The sequence below is a fragment of the Oncorhynchus gorbuscha genome, linkage group LG19 (assembly GCF_021184085.1).
Source record: "Oncorhynchus gorbuscha isolate QuinsamMale2020 ecotype Even-year linkage group LG19, OgorEven_v1.0, whole genome shotgun sequence".
Lineage (NCBI taxonomy): Eukaryota > Metazoa > Chordata > Actinopteri > Salmoniformes > Salmonidae > Oncorhynchus > Oncorhynchus gorbuscha.
This window is the reverse complement of record NC_060191.1, coordinates 21,970,912-21,998,772: the sequence shown is the minus strand read 5'-3', so window position 1 is coordinate 21,998,772 and position 27,861 is coordinate 21,970,912. Positions and strand designations below refer to the sequence as shown.

The 27,861-nt window shown below is 46.8% G+C and overlaps 1 protein-coding gene across 1 annotated transcript in view; it reads left to right on the top strand.

Annotated features, from left to right (window-relative positions):
• Positions 1 to 517: 517 nt before the first annotated feature.
• Positions 518 to 27,861, top strand: part of vwdel (von Willebrand factor D and EGF domains-like) — a 28,552-nt gene continuing 1,208 nt past the window's right edge. Inside the window, exons 1-30 of the mRNA XM_046316228.1 lie at positions 518 to 987; positions 5,353 to 5,543; positions 7,394 to 7,625; positions 13,529 to 13,594; positions 14,322 to 14,554; positions 14,986 to 15,075; positions 15,259 to 15,409; positions 15,636 to 15,853; positions 16,690 to 16,763; positions 16,903 to 17,176; positions 17,516 to 17,718; positions 18,090 to 19,060; positions 19,284 to 19,420; positions 19,688 to 19,852; positions 20,147 to 20,251; positions 22,341 to 22,455; positions 23,014 to 23,276; positions 23,630 to 23,849; positions 24,319 to 24,453; positions 24,601 to 24,864; positions 25,144 to 25,563; positions 25,700 to 25,795; positions 25,959 to 26,054; positions 26,302 to 26,397; positions 26,550 to 26,645; positions 26,759 to 26,854; positions 27,026 to 27,121; positions 27,317 to 27,412; positions 27,527 to 27,622; positions 27,740 to 27,837. Coding sequence (XP_046172184.1) covers positions 912 to 987; positions 5,353 to 5,543; positions 7,394 to 7,625; positions 13,529 to 13,594; positions 14,322 to 14,554; positions 14,986 to 15,075; positions 15,259 to 15,409; positions 15,636 to 15,853; positions 16,690 to 16,763; positions 16,903 to 17,176; positions 17,516 to 17,718; positions 18,090 to 19,060; positions 19,284 to 19,420; positions 19,688 to 19,852; positions 20,147 to 20,251; positions 22,341 to 22,455; positions 23,014 to 23,276; positions 23,630 to 23,849; positions 24,319 to 24,453; positions 24,601 to 24,864; positions 25,144 to 25,563; positions 25,700 to 25,795; positions 25,959 to 26,054; positions 26,302 to 26,397; positions 26,550 to 26,645; positions 26,759 to 26,854; positions 27,026 to 27,121; positions 27,317 to 27,412; positions 27,527 to 27,622; positions 27,740 to 27,837 — 5,469 coding nt within the window. The 5' untranslated portion in view covers positions 518 to 911. The remainder of the gene's footprint in view (positions 988 to 5,352; positions 5,544 to 7,393; positions 7,626 to 13,528; positions 13,595 to 14,321; positions 14,555 to 14,985; positions 15,076 to 15,258; positions 15,410 to 15,635; positions 15,854 to 16,689; positions 16,764 to 16,902; positions 17,177 to 17,515; positions 17,719 to 18,089; positions 19,061 to 19,283; positions 19,421 to 19,687; positions 19,853 to 20,146; positions 20,252 to 22,340; positions 22,456 to 23,013; positions 23,277 to 23,629; positions 23,850 to 24,318; positions 24,454 to 24,600; positions 24,865 to 25,143; positions 25,564 to 25,699; positions 25,796 to 25,958; positions 26,055 to 26,301; positions 26,398 to 26,549; positions 26,646 to 26,758; positions 26,855 to 27,025; positions 27,122 to 27,316; positions 27,413 to 27,526; positions 27,623 to 27,739; positions 27,838 to 27,861) is intronic.

Genomic DNA, 27,861 nt, shown 5'->3' with positions numbered 1-27,861 from the left:
GGCCGAGTCATTTTCCTGAAAGATACAGTATGACCATCTGGTTTAGTGGATTGGAGAAGTGACTAAACATCCCATGACTGCATAGTGGATGGATTATTGTTTACTGCAGAATAATGAGCTCGGTCACGTTCAATCAACTAATGGTATTGTCATACATTTTAGTGCTTATATTAATTTCCATAGTTGTTTTTGTTTATTATGCATTTGTAAATGTGATAGTGTACAACAATGTCATCGACTCAGTAGTAACAGCCGTGACAAAATTATGTGTTTTGGCTAGAGTTCAGTTTGTTGAGTGGTAATTACAGTCCATAGGAAAAATCATTAATGACTAATAACACTGTACCAAGAACAAACATTGTAATAACTGTCCATTATTTTCAACAACAAAAAAGCCACACATTCTACTTTTATTTCATTAATTTAACCCTACCATTTTTACATTTGCTCAAAATGGAAAGCTGCATCCGTTCTCAGTGAATGAATGACCATTATCATGATGGCGATTTGACCACTTTCCTGCTGATGCAGTTGAATAGTCCCCGACTTTAATCCTGTCATCGCTTGTCCTTGTCCAAACAGTCGCGGCTGTAGATTCGGTGGAGATAAGGTTCGTGGACGCTCCTCCTAATATGATGCTGCTATTCCTCTTGGAGTTTGTGGTCACGCGCCGCAGTCCGGTGTGCCGGGGAAAGTGCTTTTATCAGCTCTTGTGAACCTCTTAGAAACTGACTTTCTTTAACTCTCGGTTGTGTCTTTGATTGTCGTTTATTTCTGCCTATCCCGACTCTTTTTTTGTAGGCTATTGGAAAACAGCTGAACTGAGCATACCCGTTGAGGAGTCAAGGACCTTTGTAAAACCGTGGTCTGTCAGTGGTCATTTTGGAAGGCTTCACATTGGGTCGTGAGCGATGAAACTTAAAATAGTTTTGGATCTTTTGTATTTCCTCATAATTTTACTCCCCAATACAACGTTTTGTCAAACAGGTAAGTGATATGCCAATGTAATTCATTGATCATGCCAAATTGGGACTAAATTGTATGTAGACCGTAAAATGAAGTGCTAAAATGACCTGTAGCCTACCAATGGGTTTCAAGCTTATTTTTTCAACGGACATGGTTTACGATGAATATTATGAAAACAGTAGGCCTACTTTATGAACTGGGGGATAAATGTAGCATAGCTATGGAAGAAAATGTGGCAATACTGTTCTTAATGCTGAAAATATATCATTTATTTCAGCCAGATAAAGTCTCCCGGTGATTTTTTTTGTACCTGCTCTCTCAATTCCTTAGTCTTGTCCATCTGGTAAGAATGGTGTAAATCTGTGGCATGCATACCTCAATCGAGGTGCTGTCATCTAAGGGCACATACCTACGACTCTCATTGCTATGGCAGTCTATTGACCTGTCATTGGAGGCAGCAGGGGCCAAGCCTGTCTGTTCCTTCTCCAACCACACAAGCCTTTGAACCCTGTGGCCAAGGTGGGAAGAGACACAGTGTCCATGAGGGCCGCCTACTCTGACAGGGATATGGTGCTGAAGGGTATCCCAGGACACTGACTATGAGAGTTCCCGTCTTGGCCGAAGAGAGACGGACTGACCAGGCGCTGCTGACAGTGAACGATGATAGGGTAGCTCTGAAAGCTCCTGTCGTCACCTGCAACGGCTTGTCCGACTGTCGTCACTATGTCATAGTTAGTTGGGCTATGACTTTTCACTTGGCTGTGAATACTCTCACTCATCTCATGTTGGCCTTTAAGTCCCACAGCTCTCACTTTTAGACTTTTCTCTTTTTCCCTCTATTCATTTGGTCTTCGTCTGTATTTTCCCTCATGCTGTTCTGCTCTTCATTAACCATCAGCATATATACGTCTCTGTTGCCTGACTTGGAAGATTCGCCACATAACCGTCCCATCTCTGATAGTTTGTACAAGAGGTGTCGTCAATTTTGGTTCCAGTCTTGCCCATCACTGTCATCAGTCTCCTATATTTCCGAGGGGAACTGTTAGGGTCTCTTTTTGCCCTCGACCTAACAGCTGGTTGCCTTTTATCCTTCTCTCTTTCCATCGCCGTAGAGGGGATGCTGGGATCAACCACTGACTCGGGAGGTGTAGCAGCACCCACCATAGTTGGAACGCAGTATGGCTGTGAGGGCCAGGCCGGTCCAATAGGCAACATGGGAAAGGGCTGAGGGTGTGGAGTGGAGACATAATCAATCAATGGAGTAGATGGCTGGATAGAACCTCCAGAGGTGTAGGCCTCTGTGGAAATGTTTGGAAGAGCAGCAGAATCTAGGCCCATATTCTGTGCTGTATATTGAAGACAATCGAATTAGTTTGATATTAAATATTTGAGAAATCATGACATTATATTTTTGTTAGGCTTGCAATTAATAGTAATCATATTTGATTACCTAAGTACACTTTTTCCTTGTTAAGCAATATCTGATTGTTTCATCATTTTTTGTTTTGTGGTTATGCTTCTAAAAGACGTTCAAACAACACACTTACCATGATCTTGTTGTAATAAGTGTTGTTGGTAATTGTACTGAATGTTCATTTTTATCCTCTGCTCTTATGCCAGATACATTGTAAAGGGCACTCCTGCATAAAATCAAGAGCATCAGTAGCACATTTTTTTTTTTTTACAATGTTGCTCCACCATTACCTGACTGTGGTGTCAGAATTGTTACTCAGGTGAACACAGCTGGTGTTACTGTGGCAACTACCAAACATTCCTGCTTCAGAACAGCTGTATTTGCAGTAGGCCCTACTTTCCCTCCCTCTCAGCAAAGTTTCAAGAGAATGTCTTTCATTTAGATTCTGTCCAACACCCGAGGGTCTTGCTTCGGTATGCTCCAAATAAATACTTTCCCTCCTGTTTCAATTTCACATTTCACCCTAAACCGAGAAGTCAGACTGTCTTTGAAGCTGCTTTAAACATGCTTATCGTAAGCAAAATCCTGATCACCACAGCAGTTTTTTACCACATGCCATTGAATAGCAAGTACCTCATATTGCTTCCCCCTTTTATGATACCTCTCATGTGATGGCATATATTAAAGCGGAGCATACGGACATTAGCAGTCACATCCTGCCAGAGCTGAAGTGTCTCTACTTGACTTGGAAGCCTATAAATAAATAAGGCTGTTAGCTTTGGCTACGACTTAGTTCCTGATCAATATTGGAGACGCCATGTTTGGTAACGGATCCGTTCATACTAGACACTTCCACTCTGACTGATCCCAGCTGGGACTGTCATTGGATACATTAAATTACAACATAGATGTAGGGGAAGTAGAAGACAATCACGTTCAAAGTGGATCTCCTCACTCTGCATAGTGGATTTGACAATAACACTTTCCTGTAAATCAATGAATTAGTGGAACATAATGACTTGCATGCAGTACAGTGACAGTCAATGCAGAAAACATAGACGTGAACCATCTTTACCATCTTTTGTAGTATACCCCGTGCACCACTATAGTTTACGAAAAGATACACAAAGTACATGTTCAAACCAAACCAAAAATGACATTCAGTTATTCCAGATCCATGAGTTTTTTTTTACCAGGCGCTCATGGTGCCCTTCAGCATGGGTACTGTGGGAATACTCAGGTATTTCTCCAGAGTGTACTGGTCCCTGTTGATGAACACGTTGTAGTCCCAGCACTGTTTGGTGAGACACCCTTTCTCTCTGCTGCTGGGTCTTCTGTCCTCCCTCTCCTCCCTCTGCCACAGAGAGATGGACACCGAAGCCTGCCACGGGCTGGGGAAGTAGAGGGAATCAGGTGGGGGTAACCTCCCGTATTGCCCAGGAGGGGTTGGGTGATGGCACGTGTTGGGTAACGAGGGAAACTGATGGCGAGAACCACGGTACCTTCTCCTTGGGTGAGGGTTGGGGGCTTTGAACAGGGTGTAGTTTTGGGTAGTGGGTGGCGCGAAGGGTTGGGAGTATATTGTTCCCCATGGTTAAGTTGGTTGCCTACTCTTGACAGGATGGGGAGACGGACATGGTTGTGGAGCTAGCAGACGTCTGTGATAGGTTGTCAAGTGTTATTGGGTTGTCAAAGACAGTTGGTTTTGCAGACGAAGGATGTTCAGCTTGGGATTCCCCAATAGTATTTACATCATCTTGTATTCTTACTTACACCACTGAGGAGTTACTGTTTGCTACGGTAACATGAATCGTCTCAAAGTCTAGCAGATCAAAGTCTAGCAGATCAAAGTCTAGCAGATCAAAGTCTAGCAGATTGTCTTCTGTCATTTGTTCATTGGGAATGGACTGGTTGGACTTATTGGATGTCTGTGCTTTTACCCCAAGTTTGTGGAAGACCTGAACAGACTGCATCATCTGATGACCCAGACGGCTCCTTGGCGGTTGGGGAGTCTTTGGGGTAGGCCCCGTCCGAAACGTACCCCCCTTAACGCTACCTTTCTGCTTCCTGGATGAGGAAATGTCTGAACCTGTTCTGTCCCCACCTCCATCTGCAGCGCCGCTCCTTGCACATTGGACCAGCTCCTTCACAGCACACGTCACAGGACTAGGGTTACTCTCACCTACACTCCTTTCACCATCCCTCTTGTCACCTCCCTCTTTGCACTGTTCACGCCATCACCAGTCACCAACCTCTCCAATGATGGCCGTCTTCTTTGTTGTCTCCCCTCTTCCCTGCACTGCTTCCTCCGCTTTCTTTTCAGTCGCATCCATCACAGGGCTTCCTGTAGCCTCCTCCAATGGGACAGCTGGATTGCCAGTGTTCAGTGTTGTGTCAATAGGTGCCATGGTAATGTTGGTTGCAGGTGCTGGTGCAGCAACACAGTTGTACCCTGGTGCGGGGGCATACTGCCCAGGTTTGTGGCACTGGTGGTGGCTGAGGGGGCTGATCTTTGGTAGACAACAATGTGCCATAGATAGCATGTTGATGGGTTTGAGGATGATAAAGATGGTAGTGAAGGAGGTTGGGATGATTAGGCGGCTGATGGAAATGGGCTGTTAAAACCGTAGGGTTTGTGTTGTGATCTATGACCAGAAGTACAAAAGTACAAACAAGATCACCAAGATCAGCATTTTGCCAACATTAATTTGTCTCATAATCCCATAACTCCCATAATGATTAGGTTAGGCCTAGTTATTACATGGCTGCAACTTAGTATTGACAGTGTTTCATTGCTAACTCAGTTGATTGTGTGTGTTGGGGGGGGGGGGGGGGGGTAACTTGGGATCGGTAACTTCAAATCAAATTATGTGCAAATACTTGCGTGTGTACATGCTTTGAGTGAAAAACACAGCAGCACCTTATTCACTCATGTTCGTGCTGCATGTTTGGCTGCTTGTGTCTATCCTCAGTGCTGCCCCCAGAATGTGCTCCGGGGGGTCACTCTCTGCTCCAGAACCCATACCGCAGCACCAGTTTCAGCTCCCGCAGCCTGCAGCAGTCAGCCCTCCAGGACTTCATCTGTGACCATTCCCTCATACCAGGCTGGTACCAGTTCCAGATCTTTGACAAGCCCGCCAGCATGCCCACACAATGTGTGGAGGTAAATACAGAGGATACATTTGATTTCATACTACTTTTTCTCTCTAGGTCTCAAACCATGTTACAATGTATGGAGGTCAACCCATCCCCCTCCGTGTCGACTAACACCCATTTCTTGACTGTGTCCAGCTCACTAATAATCACCGAAATGTGGCCCCCAGAGAAAAATGTGTTTGACACCCCTGGTTTAGGTGGTCTTTCATAGCAAATGCCATGCCTCAGTCAGAACAGTACAGAAAAATATTGTCCCCATGATATAAGATCTTACAATGGCGCCGGAGGGGCTGCCGTTTAACGGGCTCCTAACCAACTGTAACAATTTGTTGGGTGTTTTTGCATTGTTTGTAACTTATTTTGTACATAATATTGCTGCTGGATATGAGAACAGCGATAACTCACCTCAAACGTAACAAATACTTTTTATTTAATGAGACCGACGTGAAGGATATATTGCTTCTCCGAGACCAGGACCAAATGCCGTCGTTCGCGTGAAATGAATATGGAAATTCAGGGGGCGGAGATCGGGGTGCCTTGTTTTACCTAATTTCTACCAGCATGTTACATGTGCAACCAGAGGGGAAAAAACTCTAGACCACCTTTACTCCACACACAGAGATGTATACAAAGCTCTTCCCTCCCTCCATTTGGCAAATCTGACCATAATTCCATCCTCCTGATTCCTGCTTACAAATAAAAACTTAAGCAAGAAGTACCAGTGACTCGCTCAATACGGAAGTGGTCAGATGACCCGGATGCTACGCTACAGGACTGTTTTGCTAGCACAGACTAGAATATGTTACGGGATTCATCCAATGGCATTGAAGAGTATACCACCTCAATCACCGGCTTCATCAATAAGTGCATCGAAGACGTCATCCCCGCTGAATGTACGTTCATATCCCAACCAGAAACCATGGATTACAGGCAACATCCACACCAAGCTAAAGGCTAGAGCTGCCGCTTTCAAGGAGCGGGGCACTAATCCCGCTATGCCCTCAGACGAACCATCAAACAGGCAACGTGTCAATACAGGACTAAGATTGAATCCTACTACACCGGCTCTGGTCATGCGTAGTCACTTAACCCCTACCTACCCCTATGTACAAATTACCTTGACTAACCTGTATCCCCGCACATTGACTCGGTACCGGTACCCCATGTATATAGCCTCGTTATTGTTATTTTATTGTGTTAATTCATTTACATTTTTTACTTGAGTTTATTTCGTAAATATTTTCTTTCTTTTCTTAAGCTCTTCTTACACTTGAGTACTTTTCAGTGAGTAGCCAAGTCATTGCAGTGGTAACATGAGTGCTAGTCTTGCCCTTTGAAGTGAACATAGGCTCTTTGTTCCAAGGAGACTGGGATGGTATCAGCATTAAGCACAGGACCAAAGAGAGCGAGAGACAGGAAAGAGATATTAGAGACACAGGAATGACAGGAGAGAAACGAGAGAGACTGGGAGACAGGGTTAGAGAGAGAGAGAGACAGGGTTAGAGAGAGACATGGTTAGACAGAGAGCAAGAGAACGATGTTCCTCATTTTCTCTGGGCTGCCTGCTGTGCTTCAGACTGAAGGATCCATCAGAGGTGTCAGCTTCCTCTTCTTCCCAGGGCATTATCATGTGTCATATTGCCGTTGTTACCTGCAAAGTTTCGCCCTACAAATCATAACCAATGTGCTTGTTTTATTACCACCCAGTATAAACTAGCCTGGTCCCAGACATATTTGTGCTGTTTTACTTATTATCACAATGAGTGGCTAGAAGTTTGCAAGACAGTGCAAACAGATCTAGAACCAGGCTAAAGTAGTCTTATTCTGCTCTCTATTGTCTTCTTCTGTGTCCACCAGGTGAACCACTGTGGGACCCAGGCCCCAGTCTGGCTGTCTCTGGGGGAGGGCGAGAGTCTTCCGCGGCCCCTGGAGGTGACACAGCTGACGGCCTGTGCCACCTGGCAGTTCTTCCTCAGCAGCAGTAAGGACTGCTGCCTGTTCCGCATCCCTGTCACCGTGCGCAACTGTGGAGACTTCTACGTCTACCTGCTCCAGCCCACCCAGGGTTGCATGGGCTACTGCGCACAGGGTACAGCAGCTGTTTACGATAGTCTGTTTAGGTGGAGGCAATGAGGTGCTCCATACGCTATGAAAGTGAGACTGCATTTGTCATGCAGATGAAAGAGGACCCAAAAGCGACTTAACAGAAACAGAGTTTATTCAAGTCCAAACAGGGAATAACAGACATCCTCTAGTCTGTGGGGAATAACAGGAGAAGCGGCCACAGACTGCAGGTCTTCAGGCGCAGGCCGTAGTTGACAGAGACACCTGCTCACACGCAGCATCTGATGAAGGCAAAAAACACGACAGGACAGGGCGAAACACAATCACAGCACGGTGAATACTAAACAAGGAACCGACAGGACAGGAACGGAACACAAAGGAATAAGTAGGGACTCCAATCAGGGGAAAGGATCGGGAACAGGTGTGGGAAGACTAAATGATGATTAGGGGAATAGGAACAGCTGGGAGCAGGAACGGAACGATAGAGAGAAGAGAGAGCGAGAGAGTGAGAGAGGGAGGGAGAGAGAGGGATAGAAAGAGGGAAAGAACCTAATAAGACCAGCAGAGGGAAACGAATAGAATGGGGAGCACAGGGACGAGACATGATAATAAATGACAAACATGACAGTACCCCCCACTCACCGGCGCCTCCTGGCGCACTCGAGGAGGAATCCTGGCGGCAACGGAGGAAATCATCGATGAGTGAACGGTCCAGCACGTCCCGAGACGGAACCCAACTCCTCTCCTCAGGACCGTAACCCTCCCAATCCACTAAGTATTGGTGACCCGTCCCGAGAACGCATGTCCATGATCTTATGTACCTTGTAAATAGGTGCGCTCTCGACAAGGACGGGAGGGGGAGGGAAGACGAAGGGGTGCGAAGAAAGGGCTTAACACAGGAGACATGGAAGACAGGATGGACGCGACGAAGATGTCGCGGAAGAAGCAGTCGCACAGCGACAGGATTAGCGACCTGGGAGACACGGAACGGACCAATGAACCGCGGAGTCAACTTACGAGAAGCTGTCGTAAGAGGAAGGTTGCGAGTGGAAAGCCACACTCTCTGGCCGCAACAATACCTTGGACTCTTAATCCTGCGTTTATTGGCGGCTCTCACCGTCTGTGCCCTGTAACGGCAAAGTGCAGACCTCACCCTCCTCCAGGTGCGCTCACAACGTTGGACAAACGCTTGAGCGGAGGGAACGCTGGACTCGGCAAGCTGGGATGAGAACAGAGGAGGCTGGTAACCCAGACTACTCTGAAACGGAGATAACCCGGTAGCAGACGAAGGAAGCGAATTGTGAGCGTATTCTGCCCAGGGGAGCTGTTCTGCCCAAGACGCAGGGTTTCTGAAAGAAAGGCTGCGTAGTATGCGACCAATCGTCTGATTGGCCCTCTCTGCTTGACCGTTAGACTGGGGATGAAACCCGGAAGAGAGACTGACGGACGCACCAATCAAACGACAGAACTCCCTCCAAAACTGTGACGTGAATTGCGGGCCTCTGTCTGAAACGGCGTCTAACGGGAGGCCATGAATTCTGAATACATTCTCAATAATGATTTGTGCCGTCTCCTTAGCGGAAGGAAGTTTAGCGAGGGGAATGAAATGTGCCGCCTTAGAGAACCTATCGACAACCGTAAGAATCACAGTCTTCCCCGCAGACAACGGCAGACCGGTAATGAAGTCTAAGGCGATGTGAGACCATGGTCGAGAAGGAATGGGGAGCGGTCTGAGACGACCGGCAGGAGGAGAGTTACCCGACTTAGTCTGCGCGCAGTCCGAACAAGCAGCCACGAAACGGCGCGTGTCACGCTCCTGAGTCGGCCACCAAAAGCGCTGGCGATAGACGCAAGAGTGCCTCGAACACCGGGATGACCAGCTAACTTGGCAGAGTGAGCCCACTGAAGAACAGCCAGACGAGTGGAAACAGGAACGAAAGGAGGTTACTAGGACAAGCGCGCGGCGACGCAGTGTGCGTTTGCTTAACCTGTCTTTCAATTCCCCAGACTGTTAACCCGACAACACGCCCATAAGGAAGAATCCCCTCGGGATCAGTAGAAGCCACAGAAGAACTAAACAGACGGGATAAGGCATCAGGCTTGGTGTTCTTGCTACCCGGACGGTAAGAAATCACAAACTCGAAACGAGCGAAAAAAAACGCCCAACGAGCTTGACGGGCATTAAGTCGTTTGGCAGAACGGATGTACTCAAGGTTCTTATGGTCTGTCCAAACGACAAAAGGAACGCCCCCTCCAACCACTGTCGCCATTCGCCTAGGGCTAAGCGGATGGCGAGCAGTTCACGGTTACCCACATCATAGTTGCGCTCAGATGGCGACAGGCGATGAGAAAAATAAGCGCAAGGATGAACCTTATCGTCAGACTGGAAGCGCTGGGATAGAATGGCTCCCACGCCTACCTCTGAAGCGTCAACCTCGACAATGAATTGTCTAGTGACGTCAGGAGTAACGAGGATAGGAGCGGACGTAAAACGTTCTTTTAGAAGATCAAAAGCTCCTGGGCGGAACCGGACCACTTAAAACACGTCTTGACAGAAGTAAGAGCTGTGAGAGGGGCAGCAACCATCGAATGAAACGCCGATAGAAATTAGCGAAACCTAAAAAGCGCTGCAACTCGACACGTGACCTTGGAACGGGCCAATCACTGACAGCTTGGACCTTAGCGGAATCCATCTGAATGCCTTCAGCGGAAATAACGGAACCGAGAAAAGTAACGGAGGAGACATGAAAAGAGCACTTCTCAGCCTTTACGTAGAGACAATTCTCTAAAAGGCGCTGTAGGACACGTCGAACGTGCTGAACATGAATCTCGAGTGACGGAGAAAAAATCAGGATATCGTCAAGATAGACAAAAACAAAGATGTTCAGCATGTCTCTCAGAACATCATTAACTAATGCCTGAAAAACAGCTGGCGCATTGGCGAGACCGAACGGCAGAACCCGGTACTCAAAATGCCCTAACGGAGTGTTAAACGCCGTTTTCCACTCGTCCCCCCTCTCTGATGCGCACGAGATGGTAAGCGTTACGAAGGTCCAACTTAGTAAAGCACCTGGCTCCCTGCAGAATCTCGAAGGCTGATGACATAAGGGGAAGCGGATAACGATTCTTAACCGTTATGTCATTCAGCCCTCGATAATCCACGCAGGGGCGCAGAGTACCGTCCTTCTTCTTAACAAAAAAGAACCCCGCCCCGGCCGGAGAAGAAGAAGGCACTATGGTACCGGCGTCAAGAGACACAGACAAATAATCCTCGAGAGCCTTACGTTTGGGAGCCGACAGAGAGTATAGTCTACCTCGAGGAGGAGTGGTCCCTGGAAGGAGATCAATACTACAATCATACGACCGGTGAGGAGGAAGGGAGTTGGCTCGGGACCGACTGAAGACCGTGCGCAGATCATGATATTCCTCCGGCACTCCTGTCAAATCGCCAGGTTCCTCCTGAGAAGTAGGGAGAGAAGAAACGGGAGGGATGGCAGACATTAAACACTTCACATGACAAGAAACGTTCCAGGATAGGATAGAATTACTAGACCAATTAATAGAAGGATTATGACATACTAGCCAGGGATGACCCAAAACAACAGGTGTAAACGGTGAACGGAAAATCAAAAAAGAAATAGTCTCACTGTGGTTACCAGATACTGTGAGAGTTAAAGGTAGTGTCTCAAATTTGATACTGGGAAGATGACTACCATCTAAGGCAAACATGGGCGTAGGCTTGTCTAACGGTCTGAAAGGAATGTTATGTTTCCGAACCCATGCTTCGTCCATGAAACAACCCTCAGCCCCAGAGTCAATCAAGGCACTGCATGTAGCACCCGAACCGGTCCAGCGTAGATGGACCGACATAGTGTACAAGATCTAGATGAAGAGAACTGAGTAGTAGCGCTCACCAGTAGCCCTCCGCTTACTGATGGGCTCTGGCCTCTTACTGGACATGAATTAACAAAATGTCCAGCAACTCCGCAATAGAGGCACAGGCGGTTGGTGATCCTCCGTTCCCTCTCCTTAGTCGAGATGCGAATCCCTCCCAGCTGCATGGGCTCAGTCTCAAAGCCAGAGGAGGGAGATGGTTGCGATGCGGAGCAGGAAACACCGTTGATGCGAGCTCTCTTCCACGAGCCCGGTGACGAAGATCTACCCGTCGTTCTATGCGGATGGCGAGAGCAATCAAAGAGTCCACATCTGAAGGAACCTCCCGGGAGAGAATCTCATCCTTAACCACTGCGTGGAGTCCCTCCAGAAAACGAGCGAGCAGCGCCGGCTCGTTCCACTCACTAGAGGCAGCAAGAGTGCGAAACTCAATAGAATAATCCGTTATGGACCGTTCACCTTGGCATAAGGAAGCCAGGGCCCTAGAAGCCTCCCTACCAAAAACTGAACGGTCAAAAACCCGAATCATCTCCTCTTTAAAGTTCTGGAACTTGTTAGAGCAATCAGCCCTTGCCTCCCAGATAGCTGTGCCCCATTCTCGAGCCCGGCCAGTAAGGAGTGAAATGACGTAAGCAACCCGAGCTCTCTCTCTAGAGTATGTGTTGGGTTGGAGAGAGAACACAATCTCACACTGCGTGAGAAAGGAGCGGCACTCAGTGGGCTGCCCGGAGTAGCAAGGTGGGTTATTAACCCTAGGTTCTGGAGGCTCGGCAGGCCAGGAAGTAACAGGTGGCACGAGACGTAGACTCTGGAACTGTCCAGAGAGGTCGGAGACCTGAGCGGCCAGGTTCTCCACGGCATGGCGAGCAGCAGACAATTCCTGCTCGTGTCTGCCGAGCATGGCTCCTTGGATCTCGACGGCAGTGTAACGCGTCTGAAGTCGCTGGGTCCATTCCTTGGTCGGTTCCTTCTGTCATGCAGATGAAAGAGGACCCAAAAGCGACTTAACAGAAACAGAGTTTATTCAAGTCCAAACAGGGAATAACAGACATCCTCTAGTCTGTAGAGGGGAATAACAGGAGAAGCGGCCACAGACTGCAGGTCGCCCGGGTAGGCGCAGGCCGTAGTTGACAGAGACACCTGCTCACACGCAGCATCTGATGAAGGCAAAAAACACGACAGGACAGGGCGAAACACAATCACAGCACGGTGAATACTAAACAAGGAACCGACAGGACAGGAACGGAACACAAAGGAATAAGTAGGGACTCCAATCAGGGGAAAGGATCGGGAACAGGTGTGGGAAGACTAAATGATGATTAGGGGAATAGGAACAGCTGGGAGCAGGAACGGAACGATAGAGAGAAGAGAGAGCGAGAGAGTGAGAGAGGGAGGGGGAGAGAGAGGGATAGAAAGAGGGAAAGAACCTAATAAGACCAGCAGAGGGAAACGAATAGAATGGGGAGCACAGGGACGAGACATGATAATAAATGACAAACATGACAGCATTTCCCAAGTAGCCTTGTAGTTTTTTCTTTCTTCAATGGGCAAAAACGGAGCGCTATGGTCTTCAGCGCCAAAATGTCATTAAAGTTCATTCATCCACAAACACAAATATAATTGTATAAACAAACGTGTTTTCATGAATTTGATGATATAATCGTCAAGCCCATTCAAAAGATTAGGGCTGACCCCAGAAGTGCAGTCCAATGTAGTGGTGCATCACTTTCATAGTGTATTGCCCGTGCTCTATGCTTTGATCTCTTACTGTATGTGTCAATGTAAACATGACATTACTTTAGGTTTCTTTTACAAGTGTTTGATAAATGCTGTACATGCTCCTAAAATAGAATATAACAAATGTTATTATTATTATAGTGGTAATAGCGTATATAAAGGTGACATGATACACCTGTAAAAACTTTTAAGAATTAGCACTAACTGCATGTAACTCATTAAACTGTTATTTATGTGCTTGTGACTTAACTGCTAAGACCACCGTTGTTAATTGTCCTGCTGTCTCTCACCATGTAGAGGTGTCAGACTCTGCGGCGGGGGGGTGTCGTCCTGACGAGGTGGAGGTTGATGGAGCGTGTAAAGGTGAGTGAGCTCTCTGCCTCCTGGCTGTGTGTTGTCTGGCTCTATAGGAGGCCCTTGTTAAAGTCAGGCACCACAACAATCCACGTCAGAATTGCCATGCGGTGTGGAATGCAGCAACAGGCCCTTCACAGGTCCTCTTAATGAGCTAAGCATGTGTGTCCTGCCTCCCTCGCCCTGTCTCCATGACGACATCTCTCGGCGAGGTCGTGAATGATCCCTCTGCCGGTTTTAGGCCGGAGGAGGAGGGGGGGCTGGGGACATAGGTGGATGGTTTAATGAACTATTAGTTCAATGAACTAACTAGTTATCAAGTTGGAAGCGATACTATCAATAGGAGAAGGTACCTACCATTTAGGTACTTACTGTTTTGGTTTGTTATGTTTGGCCCCTTTCCCTGATTAAAGTTACAGAAATATACCAACATGTTGGGACTCACTGGAAGGCAGTGGCTGATCACTGGATCTTTGCCCGAAATATAGATTTTGATTACTTGGTGGGTCACGGACAAAAACATTCAGCCAAGCTTCTATTATACACAACCATCTCATGTCACCCAAATACTGTATACATTGTTACCTGTTATATCCATGTAAATACCAGTTACATGCTCAGTATGAAGAAAACTGAGTGAAACTACCCATTTTGTCTAATTTTGTCCAATAAAATATGTTGCTAAACATTTTGCTTCGGGGTACACTACTGAACACGACTCCGTTATCCCTTCCAGCCAAACAGCCTCCTTCCCCAGCGGTACCTGTGATATTAGCAGAGCTCTCTGGGAGCATCGTCTACCTGAAGTGCAGCTTCGAGGGCCATAGCCTGAACAGCTCCCTAGGCTATGTGGTTGCCTGGTCTCGCCTCTCCCCCCAAGGCATCAAAGAGGAACTGAAACAGGAGACTACTGTCCAAACCGTTGCCTTCATCGAGCTGGATGGGATCAACCTCCGACTGGGGGACAAGGTGGGTAGAAGTTACCCCTAACCACTGACGCAGAGTCAGATATTTTTCCTCTATCTAATGGTTAAAGTTAAGCTCGAGGGTAGTGTAATTTGTGGTTACGGGTAGCTTCTACCTCACTTGTAAAACAGTCAAACGCAAAAAATGATGCTCGCTTCCGAGCTCTCTCTCAAAACTGAAGTGAATATGTTTTACAAGTGAGGTTATGGAGCAATAGAGCTGGCCGTGTTGAAAACCTAGACTGCCACCGGTCATCAAAGTTTTGCAGTATATTGTCATGTCATCCTTTTATCTCTTGTCATACATGTTGCTTTTTTTATTACTGTGGTATCATGTCTATCACCTGGCTTCAACTATGAAGGCTTTTCTACATCCTGAACTGTAGCCTCTCTCTTCCTCCTGAACGGCTGTGGCTGTCCTTCCCTCTCTGGCAGATTTACTGCAGTTGCTCCAGTTTTTTCCTGGACTCGCCGGACATCCAGGGAGCCCCAGCGGAGAGCGGAGAGTTCTTCGCCGGGATCAGGGTAAGTCAAAGAGATAGAGAACACTATTTCAAGGATTTGGTGTTTGAGTGTGTGTAAAGTGTGTAAGTTGTGTGTGCGTGCATGCCTGTCTGTCTCTCTCTCTGGGTCTGGGTTTGTGCGTCTCCTTTTTGTTTTAAATAGTCACTGGTTAGTCATAATTTCTCTTGTGACTTTTCTCTGCAGTTGAGACCCGAGGTGACTACTGTGTCTGAGGATGGGAAGGACTACGAGTTGACTGTGGAGAGTACCATCCCTGTCCCCTGTCCTGACGGTGCCTCCTCCTCCACCACAGAGGCGTGTACTCTCTCCTTACACCTGAGTACAAACAATCAAGGTAAATGCTTCGTAAGTAATCCTGCGTACTCACAGTATCACCACAGTAAAGTTAGATTGTTCAAAACGTTGTATTTTTCTATAACTGATTTCGGCAATATGTTTTATTTACATAGTGTCTTGATTCTCCAGTGACAACGCATATTGACATGTTGGTATCCCTACAAAATAGACAAAAACAAAGCCAATGACAACAACCATTAAATGATCTATTTGTTCCTGCGTAGGAGACGATCTGCTGGGTCCAGACGTGGTGTTGTCGTCGTGCCGGGTGGATCTCTCCCAGAGCCTGGGGTGTCGTAACGGGGTGTGTAGTCAGGCCCTGGTTCACCTCAGCGCAGTCACAGACTTCATCAGGGACGGGGACAGGACGACACAGATCTCTGTCAACCCCATCGTCACATCCAACTTCCTCTGGAGCGGCTACACACCACAGAGTGTCCAGGTACTGGAACTGGAAAAAACACCCTTGTGATGGGTTGGGAGGAGAGTGGCGATTGTTATTAGCCTGGTCCCAGATCTGTTTGTGCTGTCTTGCCAACTCCGATGGTCATTGTCACACTGTTTGGCATAAAACTAGTCTAGGTTGTTAACAGATCTGGGACCGGTCTAGGTTGTTAACAGATCTGGGACCGGTCTAGGTTGTTAACAGATCTGGGACCGGTCTAGGTTGTTAACAGGTTGTTAACAGATCTGGGGAGGTTGTTAACAGATCTGGGAGGTTGTTGTTAACAGATCTGGGACCGGTCTAGGTTGTTAACAGATCTGGGACCGGTCTAGGTTGTTAACAGATCTGGGACCGGTCTAGGTTGTTAACAGATCTGGGACCAGGTCTAGGTTGTTAACAGATCTGGGACCAGTCTACGTTGTTAACAGATCTGGGACCAGTCTAGGTTGTTAACAGATCTGGGACCAGTCTAGGTTGTTAACAGATCTGGGACCAGTCTACGTTGTTAACAGATCTGGGACCAGTCTAGGTTGTTAACAGATCTGGGACCAGTCTACGTTGTTAACAGATCTGGGACCAGTCTAGGTTGTTAACAGATCTGGGACCAGTCTAGGTTGTTACACTTAACTCACTCAATGCAGAATATGCTATGATGCTGTATATACTGTATAATGTACATTTTCTCACTGCCACAGTGCCCATACACAAACTGTAAGTTGCCAACCTACTCATATAAGCATGTACTGTTTGCACTTTATTTTCTCATCTCGATAGCTGAATGTGAAAATGAAATAAATGATATTTGATATGTGATATCTGCTCTGTGTTTTCAGATCACAGTGACGGATGTTCCCTCTGCATACTGCTACTCTTTCACTGATCCTCACATCATCACGTTTGATGGCAGGTACTTCAGTCACTCCTTTATAGTCAGCCATAATGATCGATGCAGTCAAGGCAATGTTAGCCTGCAAATATGATAACAATCACATGAATACCCATTAAAGTAGCTGACACTGTTATGTATTTCATGCATTTCCTTCCAGGCAGTATGACAACTACCAGATCGGGACGTTCGTGTTGTACAAGAGCACGAGGCAGCCGTTCGAGGTCCATGTGCGCCAATGGGAGTGTGGGAGCGTTGTCCACCACGCCTCGTGCACGTGCGGTTTCGTGGCAAGAGACGGCGGTGACGTCATAGCCTTCGACATGTGCAATGGAGAGCTGGGGGACACCAGGCCGCACCTTTCGGTGAAGAACAGGGACGTGGGCAAGAGCGGCATCCGCATCACTGAGTCTTACCAAGGACGCAAAGTCACAGTGAGTGAATAAATAAATCAAGTGTAACATTACATTTTTCTTTTTAAAGTTGTCCTCCGATGAGTTGGTGGTGGCAGGAAAAATAAAAGGTCACTGAGTTGAAGCCCACGCCCACAGGAAGTAGTCATTAGCCAATAGGGTGTTGAGAAAGGCAGTGTAAACTCACAGTGCAAAGTCGGTACTCAATTGTTTATGCTAATTATGATATGATACCGACTGTGATGATATGGCGACGCACTGGAAAGCAGAAGATAATTTTGTTGTAATAGAATAGAGCAAAATCAAATTAAATACAACAGAATAGAATAGGATTTAATCCCATTTCTGTCTGTGCTGTAGATTACCTTCTCGTCTGGGGCATTTGTGCGTGCCGATGTGTCTGACTGGGGCATGAGTCTGACCCTGAGGGCCCCCAGCTCAGACTGGAGCCAAACCCAGGGCCTGTGTGGGACGTATGACGGACAGACCCACAATGACCTCCACACAGCAGGGGGCGCAGCGCTGGACAACGAAGATGTAGCAGCCTTCATCTCTGAATGGAAGTTAGTCTGATGCCAAGTCTCAAATCAACCTCTAGCCCCTAACGCTATGGAGTTTGCAGATCTGAAGAAGATATGTGGTGATGGTTCTAACCAGCCTATCAATGATTGCACTGCAGCTTTCATTGTAATTCCTATTTCTGTACAGTTTCTTTAGATCTGCAAAGCGGGAGCTTTGTCCCATTGTCCCAAGTGCAATGAAAAAGTCCGGACCTGAGACTGTTCTTTCAAACGATGGATATGAATCATTTTGAACATTTTACATGAGCTCTTTCAGCTGTGGTTATGTTACATTATTACTTGTTGAATGTATTTCCATAGAGATCCTATTTGTTAGTATTTATTTATTTAAGTATTTATTTCTCTTCTGGCAGACTCCCTCCTGGTAGCAGCTTGTTTGACACGGTGACGTCCTATCAGAGTGCTCCAAACCCTCACAGGTACTGTAACTGTGAAGAAGAGTCCCGCCCCACGTCCCCGCGAACCAGGTCTCGGGCAATCCCTGGCTTCGACTCCTCCTGTTCTCACCACGGCAACGTGAGACTCCACAGTATCATCCCCACTCTGGATGTCACCGCCGAATACAACTCAGTAGAGCTGTTCAAAGGCCACCACGATCACCCCTCATGGAACTCCAACCAACACGGCCGGGCCGAGGACACCGGCCCCCAGCCTGTAGAGAGAGGCTCTACCCTAACAGGCTCCAGCCATGGAGCCAACAACCAGAGGAGCCGTGGAAGGCGCCAGTCCTACCAGTTCCTCCCCAACACGCCGTACCAGGGCCTGAGCCAGTCCGACCTGGAGGACTTCACCTACTTCTTCCCTGAGGACCACGAGCTGACTGCCCGGCCCGAGTCCTCCCCTCCCCCCGACACGCCCTACCAGAGCCTGAGCCAGTCCGACCTGGAGGCCTTCACCTACTTCTTCCCTGAGGACCACGAGCTGACTGCCCGGCCCGAGTCCTCCCCTGCCCCCACCTGGCCCACCCCGTCTGGGCTAACACAGCAGCAGGCCAGGGTGCAGTGCCAGCGGGCGGTGGCTAATTCCAGCATGGCCCTGGGCTGCAGCCGGCTGTTAGGCCCGGTCATAGTGAGCCAGGCGGTGGCTATGTGTGTCAGCGACCTCCAGCTAAAGGACGACCAGGCCTGGTTGGGTGCTACTCTGCCTCTGCTTGAGAACGAGTGTGAGAGGAGGCTAGTGGAGGAGAGCAGGAGAGAGGGAGAGCACCAGGAGATGCTGTCCTTCCTCAAGTGTCCTAATCTATGTAATGGGAATGGCCAGTGCTCCGAGTGGGGGTGTGTGTGCTTCCCCGGGTTCGGCTCCTACGACTGCAGCGTTATCTCTGGTGAGAAGAGGGGAGGGTTGGATCTGTAACACACATCTATATTCTAAGTCAATCATACATATTGTAAGTCAACACTAGGCCAGGGTTTGGCTCATAGTTCATCAAAATGAAAGACATATCACAGTAATTTGCTAATCCTAGTGAAGCGATTTGTTAAAAACCTGCTGACATTTATTTTGCTTCTCATTTGTGTCTGTTTCTGGTGTCGTTTGGGGTGGTGAAGACCAGACTCCAGAGATCACAGAGCTGGAGAATGAGGGACTGTGTGATGTCAGACAGAGTGACTGCTCCACTGTACAGGTCTTTGGACAAGGCTTCAAAGACTCCTATGAACTCAAGTGTGAATTTTTGAAGGAAAAGGTACCATATTACACCACACACAGAAACACACACATACACATGTACACACACACACACACACACACACACACACACACACACACACACACACACACACACACACACACACACACACACACACACACACACACACACACACACACACACACACACACACACACACACACACACACACACACACACACCTCCATACCTGTGATATTATTTTCTGTAGCACAGTACTTCTGACCCAAGTGTCCCCACCTGTCTCTGTCTGTGTGTGTCCAGTTTGTGGATGGTGAGTGGACCCTGGACGAACCTCAGTTTTCCCTGGCTACCTTCCTGCATGTGTCAGGTTTGGAGTGTCAGCTCCCCCTGGAGTACAGACAACCCAGTGCAGGCCTGGACCTGGATACGCCCACCGACAGACCCCTGGCACGCTGGCAGATCAAAGTCAGTGGAACAACGCTATGCAGCACATCTCAGTAATGTTTTGGGTCCAGAATAATTTGGGAAAGGGCAAATCACCCACAAAATACAGCTGGATATCAGAGATCTAAACAAGAGTACTGTTTTCAGCAGGGCAGGGTTCTGGCCTAGTGTTGTAATATGGTTTGTTTGCACACCTACCAGATGTTTTCAAGATGGTGCAACTTGGACAAGAGACCCTTACCTATAGTAGGAGCTTCTGTAAATATTTATTACCAGTAGTCACTGATAGGTAAGTCATTAATGTTGTCTTGGCAGGTGTCCAACGACGGCTACGGTTACAGCAACGCCAAGATCCTGACCCTGTTCGATGGAGCCTGTCAGATCTGCACGCTCAACGCTGACGTTCTCTGTACATCCAGGGTGGGTTTCTCTTTTGTGGTTTTTTCCTCTGGGTTTCAATGGAATCACAATGTTTCTGATAGCATGATCAGAATGTGTTGTTTAGTGATTTTTGAATCTGACTTTAAATGATTCAATACTTGTAACAAGGTAACAATCCCCCTTTTTTTCATGTCCTTTGTTTTCCAAGTTGATTGAGAACATGTTCTCAGCCCGAGGATGCATGAATCAGATTTTCGTAGTTTGGGTACTTTTTCAGCCACTAACATTCAACAGATACTGTACATTATGTTGTGGAACATTCAACAGATGTTCAGGCTATCTCAAATTTCAGGCCCCTTTCCCACCAGGAAAAACCAGCACATGGGCCCGGACCCTCTTAAAACTGTGAGTGTAGCACATGGGGATCTGTGTAACGTAATCCTCAGCCTGAAGTGTCTTACCAATCGGCGCCACACAAAAAGCTAGCTACGTGGCGCAAGTAGAGACACTTCAGGCTGCGGAGTACGTTTCACACATCCCCATGTGCTATATGAGCACCACTCCTACTAGTTATGCATGCCAACCAGTTTATTCTGAAGAACTCAGAACATTTTCCACCCAAACAAAAAGTGACCAATGCTCTGTTTGTAATTTAATGTACACTACCGGTCAAAAGTTTTAGAACACCTACTCATTCAAGGGTTTTTCTTTATATTTACTATTTTCTACATTGTAGAAACTATGAAACTATGAAATAACACATGGAATCATGTAGTAACCTAAGAATTGTTAAACAAATCAAAATATATTTTATATTTGAGATTCTTCAAATAGCTACCCTTTGCCTTGATGACAGCTTTGCACACTCTTGGCGTTCTCTGCCAAGAAAATGAAGATCTCGTACAACGCTGTGTACTACTCCCTTCACAGAACAGAGCAAACTGTCTCTAACCAGAATAGAAAGAGGAGTGGGAGGCCCCAGTGCACCACTGAGCAAGAGGACAAGTACATTAGAGTGTCTAGTTTGAGAAACAGACGCCTCACAAGTCCTCAACTGGCAGATTCATTAAACAGTAACCGCGAAACACCAGTCTCAACAGTTGTCACGGTCGTCATATGGAGGAGACCAAGGCACAGCGTGGTAAGAGTACATACTTCTTTATTGAAAGAACACTGAACAAAACGTGACGCAAATATGAGTTGTGCAGACAGGCAACTAAACATAGAATAAGAACCCACAAAATACCCAAGGAATATGGCTACCTAAATATGGTCCCCAATCAGAGACAACGATAAACAGCTGTCACGGATTGAGAACCAATTCAGGCAACCATAGACATATAAACACCTAGTCTTACAAAAAAAGCTAGACATACAAAAAACCTAGACAGTACAAAAACTATCAAACCTCCGTCACACCCTGACCTAACCAAAATACTAAAGAAAACACAGATAAATAAGGTCAGGGCGTGACAACAGTGAAGAGGCGTCTCAGGGACGATGGCCTTCTAGACAGAGTTCCTCCGTCCAGTGTCTTTTCTCTTTTCTTAATCTTTTCTTTTTATTGGCCAGTCTGAGATATGGCTTTTTCTTTGCAACTCTGCCTAGAACGCCAGCATCCCGGAGACGCCTCTTCACTGTTGTCACGCCCTGACCTTATTTATCTTTGTTTCTGGCCATTTTGAGCCTGTAATTGAACCCACAAATGCTGATGCTCCAGATCCTCAGCTAGTCTAAAGAAGGCCAGTTGTATTGCTTATTTAAATCAGAACAACAGTTTTCAGCTGTGCTAACATATTCGGAAAAGGGTTTTCTAATGATCAATTAGCCTTTTAAAATGATAAACTTGGATTAGCTAACACAACGTGCCATTGGAACACAGGAGTGATGGTTGCTGATAATGAGCATATGTACGCCTATGTAGATATTCCATTAAAAATCTGCCATTTCCAGCTACAATAGTCATTTACAACATTAACAATGTCTACACTGTTTATGATCAATTTGATGTTATTTTAATGGACAGAAAAAAATGTTTTTCTTTCAAAAACAAGGATATTTCTAAGTGACCCCAAACTTTTAAACGGTAGTGTACATGCACATTTTGTTACTGTGTATCAATCCCCAGGAGAAAACATGCAACATTGACAGTGTGTGTTATGGAGAGGGAGACCTCAATCCCAGCAGCCCTTGCCTGATATGCCGACCAGACTCCTCCAAATACACATGGTCCATCGCTGAGAGTAAGTACAATGTCCTCTTACCTATAACATACTTTTACTCTACAACTGCTGTTTACATTATACAACAGCATCTCGAAACAAATCCATACCACGCGAACTGAAAGGTATTTGCTGCCACCCACTACTGACGACAGCACACAGTCACAGAGAACACACATGGCTGCATGGTCTCTGCAATATGTTTACAGTATGTCTATAGTTCGCCGTTGGTCGTGCTATAGGGAACAAGGTGTTATTTGGGTCAGAGACGTTATAGTAACTTCAGGCCTCTGGGTATTGTAATTGTGGTTGGCTCAATGTGTTCTTTGTGCTGTGTTTTGAGTGTTCATACAAAATGAGGTCAAATCACTCCAGATCAATCAGAGTAGATAATAGAAATTAATACAACTGGTTCAAACTAGGAACAGAACATTTTTACAAAGATAGATAAACATATAAATAAAACAAGTTGAAATAAAGGAAAAATAATTGTATATTATGTACCTCAGATAATGATATGGACATTAATGATGAAATGATTAACGTTATTACTAAATATGACTATTCTGCTCCTGGAAGAGAATGAGCCACCAGTGTTTCAGTCAGCCCAGGGGCGTCTGCAGACATTCCAGGGGGAAAACTTTGTGTACCAGCTGCAGGCTCAGGATCCAGAAGGCTCCGTGGTGCTGTTCACTCTGGAGTCAGGCCCCAGTGACACCTCCCTCTCCCCCACTGGCCTGCTCACCTGGAAGGCTACTGACACTACTGCCTCCTCCTCCACACAGACCTTTCAGTTCACTATCACAGACGATTGTAGTGCTGAGACGCTTGCCTCTGTACAGGTAGGTTTCAAAAGAGGAGAACACTGTTCAATAAGGATATTCCCAAAAATAAGAAACTTTGGATGAGAATTCCTCGACTGTTGGGGATTCTTAGAGATTTCTCTTGATTGTCAGCTTTTCTGTCCACTGCGAGAGGGAGCTCTAGATGTACAATCCTTATTGTCCAGCCTGCCGCTGCACTCGTCTTTCTGCGTCTGTTCCTTTGTATGTCTGTTAGCAGGACATTCAAAACTAAGACTATTACTCACGGATTGTCAATCATTGTTCCTCATACTTATATGTTCATTTCAAACTGTTTGTGAATTAAACTTAAGCTCTACTAACACTTCCCACCTGTGTGTGTGTGTGACCAGGTCTCTCTGCGGCCCTGTGACTGTCTGAACGGAGCTTCCTGTGTTACAAACATTAACCTCCCCCCTGGCAGCGGGGAGTACCTGTGTGTCTGTCCCGCTGGCTTCACAGGGGACAGGTGTGAGGAGGACATAGACGACTGTAAACCCAACCCCTGCCGTCTGGTCAAGTGTATAGACGGACCCAACTCTTTCTCCTGCATCTGTCCCCCCGGAATGACCGGTACTGTACATGACAGAAATAGAATTACAACACACACTGTACGTTGCACATGCTGTCCATGCTAATACTGCAGCTCGTTTGTGGGTCTTGGATGCTTTTATGACTCTTGAGAGCTTACCTTTAATCATTCAATTAGAAAGCTGACACTCCATTATAGGAACCGTACTCCTTATGACCACTCTTTCAGTGTTTGGTTACAAGCAGTGCCAGATTTCCTTTTCTGGTTCATTGAATTTAGATGTTGATGTTTTGTTCGTGGATTACATCCTGTGTGTGTGTGTGTGTGTGTGTGTGTGTGTGTGTGTGTGTGTGTGTGTGTGTGTGTGTGTGTGTGTGTGTGTGTGTGTGTGTGTGTGTGTGTGTGTGTGTGTGTGTGTGTGTGTGTGTGTGTGTGTGTGTGTGTGTGTGTGTGTGTGTGTGTGTGTGTGTGGAAGGCTGAGATTTCATTGATGTTGTTTTTGTGTTCAAGGTCATACCTGTAGAGAGGATGTGGATGAATGTGCCGCAGAGCCGTGCTTCCCTGGGGTGGGCTGCAACAACACACTGGGCTCATTCACCTGTGGCTCCTGTCCAGAGGGTTACACCGGGGACGGGAAGAGTTGCAGTGGGTCCCACTCTCTCCCTGTTTCTCTCCCTTCTTCTGTATCTCTCTCTTTCTCTACCCCTATCCTCTCACCCCAACCCTCATTCTTTTATCAATATATTTATATTGACTGTGAATAATTATATTCTACCTCCTCCTCTCCTGTAGTTAAATTGGAGCCGTCCAGTGGTAAGGGTGATGACTATAAGCCTATTCATAGAGTGACCGTGCCTGTACCCGCTCTACCCACAGGAGGTCACCAGGGTTCTGACACGGTTAAACCATCAAGCCAGGCCCCCTGCTCCAGACAACCATGCTACCCAGGGGTGCAGTGCTTCGAGAGCACACACATATCCGTAGGGTACATCTGTGGACCCTGTCCACCTGGGCTCCATGGAAATGGACACACCTGTAGTAGAAGCACCACAACAGGTGAGAAGGGTCACCTGATCACTTAGCTGATGTTTGACAGGGTTCATGTGATTAGGTGTTTATTATAATGCTATTAAATATCTGGGCTTATATGGGATTAGTCCATTGTTTTATTGATGGCTCATAGCTGGCTTCTAGTAAAGCTAACTGTTATGCCAGTATTATTTAGCTAGGTCTTCAGGGTTAGTTGATAGAGGTGATTTGAGTTATACTAGCTCTATACAAATCCCATTTCAGTTCCTTTTCAAGCTCTGTCCTCTAACTTCCAGTGTTTTACAGGACAGAGGCCAGTTACCACCAACAGAGAAGATGGACGTTCCCAAGTGACAGAAGACTCCAGTAGGGAAATTACTGGCACCACCTCCTCCTCTTCTTCCTCCACCACCTCCTCCCAGTACAGGAGGATAACTGAGGGGCCCTCATCGGGTAGCAAGAGAGTCCCCTCCGTGGAGAGAAAGACACCTATTAGCCCCCAGGACCAAACTATCACCAGAGTCTCCACCCCCACCAATCACAACCGAGGTCAGAGCAGCAAGGTGGACCTGACCCCTGACCTTAGGTGGGGGTCATTGTCTACCATAGTGACCTGTGCGGACTCGCCCTGCTTCTCCGGTGTTCCCTGTGAGCCCACAGTCTCAGGCTCCTTCAAGTGTGGCCGCTGCCCATATGGTTACACTGGAGATGGGTTCACCTGCAAAGGTTAGCGGTTAGCACTCTTGTTGTCTGTTTTTCATTTGTATGGTCTTTGTTCTTTTTTTCATTCGTTTTTAACTTTCAAATCCTTACATGGACGTATACTGTAGGTTCCTATGAAACAGTGTGTGGTGTTTTCCAGCTGTGTGCCGGTATCCATGTGGAAGGAATATGGAGTGCTCTCTACCCAACACCTGCACTTGTAAAGAAGGTTATACCGGATATAACTGCCACATAGGTGGGAACAACAGTCAGGGTTGGACGAGACAGATGAGTTTATATTCTTATGGCTCTTTATGAGAGTTACAAAATAACTTCTGCAAAAATGTCTGTAAATTAGAATAAGTTGTTTTCAGTTACACATAGAAGTTGTAGATTCTATTAACCTCCTACCTTCTCAGCTGTCTGCCGACCGGACTGCAGGAACCAGGGGAAGTGTGTCAGCCCAGATGAGTGTGTCTGTCCCGTGGGCTACAGCGGACCAACATGTGAAGAAGGTAAACATATCATCCCACACATATTTGAACTCTAACTATGTAGTCTATATCCTGGCCCCAAATCTGTTTGTGCTAACTTGCCAACTCATTGTCACTCATTGTGTGGCTTGACAATGATGTAATATGAGTTGGCAAGATGGCACAAACAGATCTGGGTACAGGCTATATGTTCTCCATTGTACATATTGTATATATTCTCCTTGTCTTACTGGATGCTCTGTACACCCCTTGGTTGCTGTGTTTGTAGCTAACTGTGAGCCATCTTGCCAGCATGGAGGAACCTGTCTGGTCAGGAATCTCTGCACCTGTCCCTACGGTTACGTGGGACCAAGATGTGAAATCAGTGAGAGATAATCCATTTGATCCTTTCTTGCGTATATCATGTTTCCCTACAATTATCTAAACCAGTGTCTGCTTGCCTAAAAAAAATGGAATGTGTGTATATTGGGTTAGGAGTTGTCGTGTGTAACTGTGTCTGTGTGTGTCTCTGTTCAGTGGTGTGCAACAGGCACTGTGAAAACGGAGGGGAGTGTATTTCTCCCGATGTGTGTAAGTGCAAGTCTGGCTGGTACGGACCAACCTGTAACTCAGGTAACTCCAATCAACACCACTTGTTCCTACTTAGAAGCCCATGACGAACGTATCTCTTTTCGACAACAGTATGTTTAGCTATGGGCTCAATATTCCATTGTCTTCACCTCCAGCTGTCTGCAATCCAGTGTGTTTGAACGGTGGGACTTGTATCAAACCCAACATCTGCGCCTGTCCCGGTGGCTTCTATGGCTCCCGATGTCAGATTGGTAAGAATAGTCATCACACTGACAATCAATAACCTCAATTGATTATGACACATTCTACTGTTCCCCTATTAGTGAGTGATCCGGCAATTTGCACAGAAGTCTATTGCATGGTGGTAATGTGGTTTAGTGAGGTATAACTGTAGCTGTGTCACTGTGCGCCGTGCCCTCCAGCTGTCTGCAGCCCCCCCTGTAAGAACGGAGGTCAGTGTATGAGGAACAACGTCTGCTCCTGCCCCGGGGGTTACACAGGGAAGCGGTGTCAGAAGAGTAAGAGCCACTGCCACCCAACACAACCAAACACCCCACATCACTGTCTATCCATGCAGTATTAAATAGTTATAGGCCCTATACCAACATAAATGCACGTGAATGGACCTAATTGTAATAACCCTGCAGCAAGCTAGTATGTACATGCAGTTATGTTAATTGAGCCAAAAATGCATGTTGCATTGTGTCTTTCAGGTGTGTGCGACCCCATGTGCATGAACAAGGGGAAGTGTGTGGGGCCCAACTCCTGCTCCTGTGCCTCTGGGTGGAGGGGGAAGAGGTGTAACATTCGTGAGTGTCAACATAATGTACAACCACTGTTAACCTGAACCTGTCACAATGTAAAGATGCCTTTACAATGCTAAGCAACTCTGTGTGTTTGTGTGCGTGTGTGTGTGTATTTAGCCATGTGCCTGCAGAAGTGTAAGAACGGTGGTGAGTGTGTAGGACCCAACACCTGCCACTGTCCCACAGGATGGGAAGGCCTACAGTGTCAGTCCGGTGAGTCCTTCTCACATTCAATATGATATATTACCAAGTTTCAATACATAGCTATATACTTTTATCCTGTACTTATATTGCGTTCTATACTATTTCCTCCTTCTGCCTGACGGACAGCCATCTGTAAGCAGAGATGCCTCAACGGGGGAAGGTGTGTCCTGCCCAACTTCTGCCACTGCCGCAACGGGTACACTGGCGTCACCTGTGGGTTAAAGGTGAGCATTGGGTCACAGTTTGGA